Raw genomic sequence first — 13382 nt, 5'->3', positions numbered from 1 at the left:
TTCAGGTCTGACATGCTAGGATTTCCAAATTCCCTCCACTGTGAAAGGTCCTAACTCTCAGAGGTTGGCAATTGTAGCCATGGAGATTCCCAGTTGGGCCAGGCCAGACAACTGATAAGCATCATCCACATAAATGAGCCAGGCGATGCTCAGTCCATGTTCCATTACCTGTCTGTGGCTTATCCAACTTTCTGGGTTAATTGTTAACTCATATCCCCCCACCTCCATTTCCTGTGCATGGTCATCTGTCTCCACACCTGAGCTGCAGGATGCTCAGAGGATGAAGATGAGTGATTTAGAAGCAGATACGCCAAACGAGCACTGTCCCCCTCAAAGGAGACCCCTTGGGAGGCAATTCAATTATTCCAGTTGTGCTGACAGGGCTGAAAATATTTTAGGAACACCTCTTAGGAAGTGCCTTCAGGGCCTGCAGCACAGTTATGGGGACAAATTGGTAAGTGGCAAGTCTGTCTATTGATGATGGGTTTGTGGCTAGAAATAGCTGCAGTCTAGTCACATGGATGCTCAGCCAGCTAATACATTTTGGGGACCACGTGAAATGTGCCATCGAGTCACAATTGCTTTTCTCTGTGTTCTCTAACCTAGTACTGAAGGTATTTTAGTTAGGGTAGCTCTAGCAGATGGAAAGAAGAGTAATGTTCCCAAATTCAGTGTTTTAACCCCAAAGAAATCCCTGCCAGTGAGGGATTTTCTGCCACACAGTGATTCAGGGATCCAAGACCTGTGGCTCCACAGTTCCTAGGCTTTAGAATCTTTTATCTCCAACTAACTTGAAAATACCAGAAAACATGCATAAGGCACGCACGTGCATACACACACACACACACACACTTTCTCCCTTAATACTCATTTCTTAAATCTTGGTTTGACTTATTCAGTGCCAGTCACCTGGTTCCACCTGAGTGCCAAGGGCTCTGTGAGCTCAGTTTCCTGTTCTGTAAAGTGGAGAAAATACTGCCTCCTTCATTGCGTTTGTGTGATAAGTTGACCGTATTTGCAAAGCCCTTTTAGTGATAGGACATAGTAAGCGTTCAATAAATGCTGACTCTCATCACCATCACCACTATCGTCATCGCCTTGACCTTCATCCTTGCCACCCAGAGTGGCTGGGAAATGCAGTTCTGTCAGTTTCTGTCCAGAGAGTGAGAGCTCTAAGCTCATAAAACTCCCCTCAGAAGAAAATTCATAGTATCTTAGGCCATAGCTTCACAAACACACTTCCAAGAATGGACCTCTCAACTGTACCGGTGCAAGGATATTTGGGACAAGCGTTGAATCAGCTGGTTTCCAGAGCTCCTCTCCGGTCTAGCAAGTTATTCATCTATAAGCAGTGAGTCAGATTGAGGATTGGGAAGGACAGTTAGAAGACAGGAGAACAGGTGCTGGGAACAGGGTTGGCAATAGAGGACGAGGAGAAAATAGTGGGCTTTTTCTGTCCTGTAATTTCCCCTAATCAATATCATGTGGCAGTGAGTGTAAATGTGGGCCTGGCACAGTACAGGCATCAGCACACAGAATTCAATTCTTCATTTAATCTCATGACAACTTTATAAGGAAGGGGGTAGTAGCTCTCATTTTCTGATGAGAAAACTGAGCTCAGAAAGAGGAAGTAACTCACCTCAAGCCACAAGGCTAGTAAATGGCAGGTACTCTGGTTGTTCAACACATGTTCGTTGGTGAGTTGGTTCCGAATTATGGAGCCCCAAAGTCTCAGTCTAGGAGGAAGTATCCATTTCTTCAGTTGCCTTAGCTTTTCATGTCTGACACGTCTTATTTTTAAAAATGACCTATAGCTCTTTGATAAAAATTCAGAGCCTTCCATGAGGCAGTAGGCCAGGATAAGGACCGTGCTCCAGGCAGTGCAGCTCAAGTGTGGTCCATACACATAGGTGGCATCAGCATCACCTGAGAGCTTCTTAGAAAGGCAGATTCTTAGGCATCAACCCAGACCTATTGGGTCAGAGTCTCTGGGGATAGGGCCCAGGAATCTGTGTTTTCATCAGCTCCCTGGTTTGAGAAGCGCTGGTTGTAGAGTTGTCTGCAACCTTTATGCCACTTGAACTAGGATACTAGTAGAAGAGGTGAGGCTGGGAAGCAGCATTTGGTGTCACTGAGGGGAAGAGAGCCCTTCCCTACGTACTTCTCAGTCAGTCCTGGTCTCTTAACTCCATACATCATGGGAACTAGTGTTTTTTTCTTCCATCACAGGTGCTCAGAGAAACACATAGTAGGTACTCAGAAAACAGAATTAAATTGTGTCTCACTGCTGTGGACATAGCAAGAACCAATGGCCAAAATTCAGCAGAGGATTGGGAAGCCATATCAGGGAGAACCCTCTGAAAGCAGTGTGGTGAGTTAGGGGCAGGGGAGCCATGCAGGCAGGACCACCTACTCACAGTGGCCTCCTTCCCTCCCATCCTCATGGTCTGAGCAAAGGGCCATTTCACCTGGAGGCTGGGGAAGAGATAAGATGACAAACAAAGGGCTCCGATATCCTATGGAGCTATAGGAAGAGGATTGCTGAAAGATGTTAGAAAGATAAAGGCAGCAATTCTTCTAGAACTGTATCAATGGATATAACTCAAGGCTGGGTACCTTGTTAGGTGGGTACTAGATAAATAGAAAACCCCAGAAAATGTATTGGGTTTCTGATATTGCCATGCCTCCTAATTTTCCATTTTGTTTTTCTGCTACTTCTTTGCCTCCCTTCACCAATAGCCTTCTTTTGTCATATTCTAATTTTAGTCTCTCTCTCTCTTTCTCTACCCATTTTCCCACTCACTATTTTTTTTCTTACTGCATCTGCAGCATGCAGAAGTTCTCAAGCCAGGGATCAAAACCGAGCTAGAGCAGTGACCCTGGCGCTGCGGCAACAATACCAGATCTTTAACCTACTGTGCCACAGGAGATGTCCCACCCATCTTCTTTCTCTCCCATATCTTCAACCTTGCCACTTCATTGAAAAAAAAATTCTGCCACTCAAAGAATCAATAAGTAATTTGTAGAGCAGGAAGCAGAGGAAGGCCTGAGAGTGGACGTGAATGAGGTAGTTTGTGCACTTCCAACTTTTGCTAAATAAGCGTTATCTACAAAAACAGGTGCACCTTCTTCCCCTTCAGCTCCCTATCCATTAAAATGGTTTAATTACCTCCTGAACACTAGACAGTTAGATAATTAGGAGGTGGCATTCAGACCAAAAATTTAAGCCACCTTCTTCAATCAAGGAAAATCTGTCTGGTCAAGAAGCTAATTAAGAATCGAGTGTAGTGAGTCTTATTGGAAAGAGTTTGGGGTTTCAAAAGATCTTGATTCTCTCTCCCAGAAGCCCCTATCTCCTCCATCAGCATCAAGTTTCCTGATATCTTATTAGCTGCCCAAGCCTGAACCACACCTGACCCCTGTGCTTGAGGGGCTTACAATCTAGGAGAAAGAGTGAAGCAATGTTCAAACAAGGCTTGTGGAATAAATGAATGAATGAACACTGCAGTGCCAAGGGTGCATAGGCATATATTCAAAAGGTTGAAGGAAGTGGTGAGAGGGTGAGAGACTGGGCAGAGAGAAATTCTCCTTTTCCAGAATCAAGCAGAAGAACAAGGGTCCACACGTGGTTTCAAAGGCAATTCATGAACCCCCTACAATCATAAAAACAACTCATGTGTCTGTTTTTTTTTTTTTTTCTCCACGAAGATAGTCCTTAGCTTTCATCAGATCCTCAAAGGGGTACATGATCCAAAGGATTAAGAACTATTAGGCTACAGAGGGACTGTCTCTCCTTCAGTGAACCTTTGAAGGCCTGTTGCACAAAGTACAATTTCAGGAGCTGTTGGAGTCCTGGGGAAAGAGTAGCAGTGGGTGGCTGTCTTGTCTCCTAGAATCACAGTGTGTTGGAGGTTGAAGAGGTTTAGCGATGTTCCCATCCACTCTCTTTGCTTGATGTCAAGGTGGCTGGAGTGACTCATTTCTGTTTGCTCCTATGAGTCAGCTCTTCCCCCCAGGGCTAGACTAGCCACCCCTAGATTTATAGTGCTGCAAGGCGAATCCCACTGTGCCTCATCCCTGGTCATTTCCCTCACCGTGGAGCCCAGCCTCCCAGATATAGACAATCATCCTTTTCCTGTTTTGCTTATCCCTTTACTGGCCCCACCTTCCCAGCCCTTCCATCACGCCCTCTGGACCTAATGGTCCATCACTGGCAACCCCTTCTCCAAGTGCTCCTTTCATCATTGAAATCATTGAAATATAGCTGGCTCCTGAGGACACTGTTTCTTGCGTGGCTATCTCAGGTGGTGGCTGCTTTGTCTGTCATACACTGCGTCCTATGGGGCCATGTCCTCCATGCTCCCCATTACCACTTCCAAACCGCCTCTCTGCCTTTATCTTTCAGAAGCCCCAGCCCCTTTGAAGTGAATGTCATCACCTATCACCACCCCTCTTCCCTTCTTGATGCTGCTGGCTGCTGACGCCCACTCACTGGGATCCCCTGATGCACCTGGCTCACACACTCCCTCCCACCGTCCCTCTCCTCAGCATCTCTATAGATTAGTGGTTCTCAGAAGTGGTGGTGCTATGCCCTAGGGGGCATTTTGAAAATGTATGAGTTTTTTGGTTTGTGTTCTAAAGTGGCTGTGCTCCAGCATTTATATGGAAATTTATATTGTTATAAAGAACTTCCCTTTTGTTTTTCTTTACATTATCTGTTAGGGCATTACATTAATTTTAAAAAGAAACCATTAGTAGCTTATCTTATAATTTTTCTTTCAGAATAGAAAAGGGGATATTGGAGTTCCCATCGTGGCTCAGTGGAAACAAATCTGACCAGCATCCACGAGGATGCAGGTTCAGTCCCTGGCCTCGATTGGTGGGTTAAGGATCTGGCATTGCCATGAGCTGTTGGTGTAGGTCCCAGACACAGCTTGGATCTCATGTTGCTGTGGCTGCAGCTGTGGCTGGCAGCTATAGCTCCGATTGGACTCCTAAGCTGGGAACCTCCATATGCTATGGGTGTGGCCCTCAAAAGACAAAACAAAAAAACAACGAAAAAAGGGATATTAAAATACATTGTTATAAAAAGAGGACAGTTGGTCTGATAGCACTGAGGATGGCTGACATAGGTAATTTATCCAGCTTTTTGGCTTCCTCTTTATTCCAAAGACCGTTTCCTTCAGTCCACCTCAGCCCCACTCAAGTGGTCACTTCCTAGTGCTCATCATCACCAAAACCACATCCCTTCAAAATCTGGATTTAAACACCCCACTCTCTAATCATCACCCCATCCTGGTAGTTCACTTGCTCTCGAAATTCTCCAAATTCATAGACTTCTTGGCATTGAGCTAACACTTTCCATTTTTCCTTTCTCGTTATTCCTTATCCTTTAACTGTTCTCACTTCCCTTCTTCCCAGTCTAGACCGCACAGGCCAGCGTGATAACCATTCCCTTTGCAAACATCCCTAATTCTCATGGCTCACTCTCTTTTCCACCATACTTCTCTGGAAATGCAGTCCACACTAGGTAAACCCAACTTTCTTCTTACTCGTAGGTGCACCTAGCAAGCAGGTGAAGGTGTGGAGAAAAATCACACAACTAATGACTTCACACTGTGGCCACTAATCTCAAACTGTCAGATAATTCTACCACATCTCCCTTGTAAATTCACTCTTCCACTTTGCAAGATAATTATTTTCCCTTTCTCTTCTCCCCCCAAATCTTCAACACTTCCTCCCTCATCCCTTCCCACCTTAGCTGATGACATCATGAAAGAAAAAGATGCACTTGGATGAGAATGACCTGATTTTCCCACTATTGCTTCTCTCATCCTACCTCCTCTTGTGCCCACCAAGCTAATGGTCACACCTGATTTCACTTGAGCTGACCAAGGGCTTATCACATTCTCTTTCTGGAAACTTGACTGTCTAGACTTCTGGGTCTCCATATTTGCTGGTCTTGCTTCTATACCATTAATTGCTCCTTCAGAGCCCTATTTCCTGGCTCTGCCTCCACCAAACCTCCACTGAGCCTCTACATGTCAGAATTCTCAAGGCTCTGTCATGGACCCTCTTCACTCATCTGTCTACCACTTCTTGCAGGATATCTGGACAATGTCTAAGGACTCTTTCTCCAAGCATGACTTCTCCCTAAGCTTCAGACTCATACGTCCAACTGCCTACCTGGACCTTCTATTGAGATTTCTATCAGATGTCTTTAATTTACCATAACCAAAATATAACTATTAATAACTACGGTAGGCTGAATAATGGTTCCCTCAGACACCCAGGTCCTAATCCCGGTTAATGTCACCTAATGGCAAAGGGGACTTTGCAGATGTGACTAATCTAAGGATCTTGTAAGTAGAGGTAGAGTTTCCTGCTTTATTCAGTAGACTCAATGCAATTACAAGTGTTCTTATAAGAGAAAGACAGAGGGAGGCTCAATGACAGGAGAGTAGCAGGAGTTGTCGCTTCGAAAGAAAAAGGTGGAGTGATGCAAGGAACACAGTCAACTGCTAAAAGCTGAAAAAGGCAAGGAAATGAATTCTCCCTCTCAAAGCCACCAGGAAATCCCAGTCCTGCTGACACTTTCACGTTAGCCCACTGCTGACACTTTCACGTTAACTTTCACTGTTAGTGACAGTGATTTTGAACTTCTGATCTTCAGAATTGTAAGAGAATACATTTGTGTTGTTTCAAGCCACTGAATGTGTAGGAATCTGTTATAAGCAATAGGAAATACATACAGTCGCTGCCACCGCCACACACATTCACACCTGCTACCTTCAAGCCCATCACACCGAAGTCAATGGCAGCGATACCCATCTAACAAATGAGTCCAGGAGTTTCAGAGCTGTCTAGAGTTTTCTCTTGACTCACATCTCACTTGTCAGCAAGTCTATCAGCTCCATCTCCAACACACATCCTGATTCCGACAATTCCTCACTGTCTCCACTGTCTCCACTGCTACAACCCTAGTAGGGTTAGGGGCCTTTCCAACTTGAGTAACTACATCACTTCTTGCTTGGTCATCTGCTCCTACTCTTTCCGTCAGTTGTTAAACAGGAGCCAAGATGACCCTTCTGAAGGGTTAGCAGATCACATGGCCCTCCTAATACAATGCTTCAATGGCTTCCCACCATACTCAGGACAGAATCTAGATCTCTTGCTGTGACCTGCAAGACCTTACCATAGACTGGCTCCTGCCCACCCTCTCTCCCTGCAATGCCCCACTCATTTGCTGTGCCCTAATCACACTGACCTTCCTTCTGCCCCAGGGCATTCCACTGCCACCTTCTGGCCTTTGCATCTGCAGTTCTTATGGCTGACATGCTCTCTCCAGATTTGCATCCCTCCTTCTCATCATTTAAGTCTCAACTCAAATATCACCTCCCCCAAAAGCCCTTTCTCACCACCCTCTCCCTCATACAGGACTCTCAATGTCTGAAGCCAGTGACTACTTCACTCTATTTAATCTTCCTCATAGCCCATGCCAGAACCGGAAATAGTCTTGTTGGTTTGATTCCTGGTCAATTGCATGTCTCTCCAAGGGATGCTAGCTGAGCGTAGGGCTCTGCATGTCCTGCTCATTGCGCTATCCCTACTGCTTAGTACATATTAGGCACACGATGATGACGATCTAGTTTCCTGGCTGTCGACGTGGCTTATTTCTGACTGCCTTTACACTGCCTCTGGCGCACAGATCTGTGCCAGGAATGTGTGTGTTTCAGTAGCATTGGGCTATTTGTTAAATAGCAAAGAGTTAACCCGTGGAATTTCAGCCACTCAGCAGGTGTGGAACGACTACTGGGTTTCTTCTGTGATGCCTTGGAAAGCCCAGGATTCACTCGGCATTGGCTAAGCATCAGGTGCCATGGATACACAGTAAAGGAAGGAAAAAATATTTATATTATGCCTTAATGGTTAATGAATTTAGATTTTGTCAAGCCAAGGAGCAAGAGGGGTGACAGGCAAAGGCACATTGTGCAAGCGCACAGTCCTTTCATGCCTTGGGTGTGGCCGACCTTGAGATATAGGGATGGTTATCATGTGGTCCAAAGCTGAAAGAGAGGTTTGCAGAGAACAAATCAAACCAATAATAATCCGGCTCACCCAATGCCTTACCCAGTTATAAATAAAGGGAGACTGGGTTCTTCCAGCAGTGGCTCGCTGTCTTACTCGCCTTTGTTTTTCTGCCTAGGTCTCATCATCCACGAGGGGCCCTCCGTGTACCGCATCTTTAAACGGTGGCAGGCTGTCAACCAGCAGTGGAAAGTGCTGAACTATGATAAGACGAAAGACTTGGAGGATCAAAAGGCAGGAGGAAGGACAAACCCCCGGACCTCCTCGTCCACCCAGGCCAACGCCCCCTCCTCAGAAGAGGAGGCTGTGGGCACCCCTGCCCCGGAGGAAGGCCCTGCTCGGGCGGCCAGCCACCCCTCAGGCCCTCTGTCCGATCACCACTGTGCTTACACCATCCTGCACATCTTGAGTCACTTAAGACCTCATGAACAGCGGACACCCCAGGGCGGCAGCAGAGAGCTGGTCATGAGGGTCACTACTGTGTGAAAGGAGAGACCACGGAGGGAGACCGTGACCACGCACATGCGCACAAGAAAAAGGAGAAGATGGGCTAGGAAGGGCCCGCCCCGACAGGACGCCGTCTGGGGGTCAGGTGTGGGGAGGGGAAGAAGCACCCAGGGGCCAGGGCAGAGGGCAGGCAGAGGGCGGTGGGTTTCGAGGGGTCTTGGGGCAGGATCGGAGCCGAAGTGAGTGAGACTGGTGCTGTGAATGGTTTGGTGATTTGCAGTCAGTCAGTACCATTCTCCACCAATACAAACTCAAGGACGAAGTGCAATCCAGATGGAGCCTAATGAAACACAAGACAGAAGCTCTCAGATGTGCCCATGCGCAGAACACCTGGGAGGCTGGGGAGGACGCAGCTGTGTGTCTGATGGTGGTGCCCATAGGTGCACGTGTGGCGGGGGAAAAAAATAGCAATGGGCCTGGGAAGGAAAAGCACTTGTAGCCTGCCCTGATTTACCCTTGAGTTTGCTTTGCTTTCCCCCTGGGCTGTGTTCCAGGGGCAACTGGGGGGAGGGAGAGGGCTGGACATGGGCTGGCAGGGATGCGATACATAGCATTTGTGGCCCCTGGCTGGGCTTACCTGGGTGGGCAGCATTCCTAACTCGAGGGACTCTGGGGTGATGTAGGGAGGGAGATGCTGGACTGAGTGGCCAGAGGGAGGGGCATTTTTTCTCCCTTCCAAACCTTCCAAACTGGAACTCCCAATTTCAGATGGGCTCAAAGAGGGCTTAGGTTTGGAGATGGGTGTCTTTTTGTGTCCTTGTTACTTTATTTTATGGTGATCCGGCTCAGAGATGTTTACAGGAAAAACACACAACTAGAGAAAAGTACAGATTTCCCATGGGTCTCAAGCACAGTCCTGCTGTTGTGGCTTCAGCCTTCAGAGCTGTCAACCCAGGAGTAATTGTCCCAACCACCCAACCCCACCCAGGGCCAGCACAGGCTCCATGCCATGACCCCTCCTGGCTTAGCACGTGCTGAGATCCAGGGTCCCCTATGTCTGGGCATCCCCTGCTCAGGGTCTCCCAGAAGAGCTGCTGCAGTGAATGGGAGGGAGTTGTTCCCAAGGAGTGGAGTAGAGACCAAGTTAAGTGTCCCCTGTGGCTCGGGACCCTCCCCGAGGGCAGTTCGGCTAATCCCTCTGTCCTCCATGCCCACTGCTCCCTCGTGGGCAGCTAGGCAGGCCCGGGGGCCCTGGTGGGGAGCACTGTCCCTTGAGGCCACCTGCTGGTCCTCAGATGCTGCCAGGGGAGGCCACTGGGTGGTCCCTTGTGGTTTCCTGTTGTCATTGCACAATGGCTGCGTCATCCGTGGGTATTAAAGGGACACTGTCAAGTACTTTTTTAAACTAGTTTTTAGGGTTTTTTAAAACTCTCTGTTGTTTGTATTATTCTCTTAAAAGCTTGAAAATAAAATTTCTTTCCCTAGCACTAGTGTCCTTTTCCATATGTGAGTTTTTCCTTCCTCTGTTCCATTTTCCCTCTGTGGTAAAATCTCGCCTTCCCTCTCCCTTGCATCAGCTCCACCCCAAGAATCTTCTCTCATAAGAAATCATTTCTCCTTTGAGGGTGCAGATAGGACAGGGCAGGTGTGTGTGTGTGTCAACCTGCAGTGAAGCGCTGGGACTCCTGGCTTCCTAGCAGGTGAATTCCTTTGAGTCAATAAGAAGACCAACTCCCCAACTTTCTCCAGGTTTCTGTCCAAGACTCCTGGAAGCAGAGACTGTAGGGCTGGGAGTAAACTTGGAGAACATTCACCCCATCAGATCATTCCAGGGGAGGAATGTGTTAAGACCTCATTCCCCTGACAGTTTTCCTTTGAACATCAGCCAATAGCCCCCAGGGCAGGACCCCAAGAGAGATTCAGACATACTACCAAGCAACAGATAAGACCTTCCCTCCCTTCAACTTGACCTGGCCCTCCTGCCTGGGGCTGGAAATCAGTCAGGCAATGTCATCAGTGGGATATACACAGGCTTAGAAAGGTCCCTCCCCTGATGAAGCTCACAGTCCAGAGGGTCAGAAAAGGCATATAATTAATGAAAGACCAAAGGACACATACAAGGAAAACATAAGTGAAAACCAAGAAAACCATACATGTAATTCATGTAGAGTGAAGGTATCTGTTTATCATGTAGTCTAGGAATGGGCCATTGAGCTCAATTAAATGTTTATGAAAAACAAAGATGTGTCCAGACACACCTTGTCTATTTTCAAAAAGTATCAGAATGCAACAAAATATGTCTATCATCAAAACTATAGTGGCCCTCATATCTTTCTTCAGTGATTCACAGGCACTTCAGAGTCTTGTGGTCATGCAAGGTCATCATTCAGAATACACTGTATTGAAGAAGAGGTGATTAGTGAAATGTTCTAAAAGTATTCTGAAGCTTATTGGATCTTGATGATATAAAGCACCAAGCAAGCAAGGACCACATCTATCTTGTTTGCCGATATATGTCCGGGACTTACAGCAGTGCCCTGCACACAGTAGTGCTCAGTAAATAGCTTTGAGTGAATAAGGTACTCCTGGAAGGGAAAGAGAGAACTTTCCACCACCTTGGAGATATGCCTCCACTCCTTAAAAATTATATTCTCTCAAGGTCTATTGTAGATACATAAGGTCAACTTTTTTGACTGCTGCACCCAGCAGGACAGTAAATTCCCTGTTCCTTGGGGAATGGAACTTGGTACAAAAATGAATGAGCCGGTTTCCTTTTTTTTTTTTTTTTTTTTTTGTCTTTTGTCTTTTCAGGGCGCACTCATGGCATATGGAGGTTCCCAGGCTAGGGGTCGAATTGGAGCTGTTGCTGCCAGCCTGCCATAGCCATAGCACCACTGCAGTATCTGAGCCAGGTCTGTGACCTACACCACAGCTCATGGCAATGATGGATCCTTAACCCATTGAGCAGGGCCAGGGATGGAACCCACATCCTCCTGGATACTAGTTGGGTTCGTTAACCAATGAGCTCCAACAGGAACTCCCTGAGCTGGGTTTTTAGATTTTGTATGCTTCCCTGGGGATTGAGGTAGAAGTGCACCCTGACATTCTGAGGCCACTGTCATTTTCCAAATATGCAAATTGTCCTTTGTACCACAGGCAAAGGCCCAGATTTCCTGTGGAGTTATCTAAGGCAGAAAATTCACCTGCACATGATTCATAAGTATGGCCCCATGAGTGGAACAAGATACCAGCTAACACATAAAGCTCTTGCAATGTGCCAGGTACCAAATTCCATCCTTTATATGCATTGACACATTTAGTGTTCCAACAACTGATGAAGTAGACACCACCATTATCTTCATTTTACAGATGTGGGCACCAAGGCAAGGAGGTGAAGTAACGTAGCATTGACTGTAACTGATCCACTTCCTGCAGGACAAGTGGCACCAGTTTAAGGGAGATCTGGGTCAGGTAATTCAGGAAGGTCATCATGATAAGGTCTATTGAAAAATTTTGGAGGTTGGGGAAATTAGGACTAAGTAATTATAAAGTATTTCTGTCCCCTCCAAAAAAAAAATTAAATGTATGTAACAACTTTCGATGTTGTCTACATAAGCCACTGGCTGCTTGGAAGCCTTTAGAGTAGAGAGTTGGCTATATCCAGACACTGGGGAATTCTGAAAGGACAATGGACACAACTCAACCACACTGTTATGGGCAAAGGTCCAGGTTCCATAAGGGATCACAGAAGCCTGTACTAGAAAAAAATTTTAAAAGTAAAAAATTATTCTATTTAGGGACTAGACTTTTGGCCCTGGTTCCAAGTGAGTGGTGCAGAGTAGCGAGTTGTGGGGGTCTAATCATAGCCCATAAAGTTTAGGAGGAACACACAGTCAGGAGGCCTTGTCCCTGTCTACTAGATGAATTAAGTCTGTCACCTACTTAGGACACAAAACAACCTACATCATAGAATTTTTAAGTCTCTATGAGACAACATGCTGCTATTTTGTTGTTTTGCCCATGAGGTTCAAAGACCTATTGCAGAGAGTACAAGCATGATTTAGACAAAACATCAACCAATTGCTAAGAGTAATGATGACCTTTGCAAGCAAAATGCATTATATTGTGGAGGTGAGAGAGCTGGGGGGCAAGGAGAGAAACACACTTTTGCATTTTTTTCTTCTCATCTTTTCTCAAATTATCCTATTCACCAATAAGCAATCAAGGATGGTTTTCACCTGCAGGGCTTTGAGTCTGTAGAAGTGATGCAGTGGTCACTTCTTCCCACACCTCCATCCACCCTACTGGCGGAAAGGCATGCAGAAACTGGGAAGTGCTTGGGGTGTCATGGACAATTACGTGACACTCCAAAATGACTCTAAGTGGTGAGGATCTGGGATCGGCTTCATTCCAAATCTGAGTTCAGGGTCTGAGCTGCACTGGGTTGGTGGCTAAACACCTTGTCCCACCATAGGGGACCACAGGTCCTTCTTCGTGCTTCCTCTCCCCGCTCCCCCATATCCTATCTACTCCTCACCCAGCTTGTCATGGGAATAAGAATCCACTGGGCTTTCTTCCAGCTCAAGCCCTAACCCAGTGAGAAAGATGACCCTCAGTGTCCTCCTGGTCCCCTAACCACTGGACACTAAGATGAGTCCCTCATCTTTAAATGAGTGACCTGTAACCACGTACCAAACACCTCACCATCACACTCAATTCTGACCAAGTAGATGTACAGGGAAGAGAAGATGCTGTGATGAGGAGGGTTTAGGGAAGGAAAAGAAGCAGGCTCACCCTGTGCTTTCTTGATTTTTGAGGAAGAAAAGCCCTGAAAACAGAGTATCTTC

At 46.6% G+C, this 13382-nt stretch overlaps 1 protein-coding gene across 1 annotated transcript in view; it reads left to right on the top strand.

Annotated features, from left to right (window-relative positions):
* The window catches only part of MARCH4 (membrane associated ring-CH-type finger 4), a 107306-nt gene extending 97287 nt beyond the window's left edge, over positions 1 to 10019 (top strand). The window contains exon 4 of the mRNA XM_003133648.5: positions 8207 to 10019. Within this exon, the coding sequence (XP_003133696.2) occupies positions 8207 to 8574 (368 nt within the window). The 3' untranslated portion in view covers positions 8575 to 10019. The remainder of the gene's footprint in view (positions 1 to 8206) is intronic.

The sequence above is a fragment of the Sus scrofa genome, chromosome 15 (assembly GCF_000003025.6).
Source record: "Sus scrofa isolate TJ Tabasco breed Duroc chromosome 15, Sscrofa11.1, whole genome shotgun sequence".
NCBI lineage: Eukaryota > Metazoa > Chordata > Mammalia > Artiodactyla > Suidae > Sus > Sus scrofa.
The sequence above is the reverse complement of the archived record's forward strand: the minus strand, read 5'-3'. Positions and strand labels throughout refer to the sequence as shown.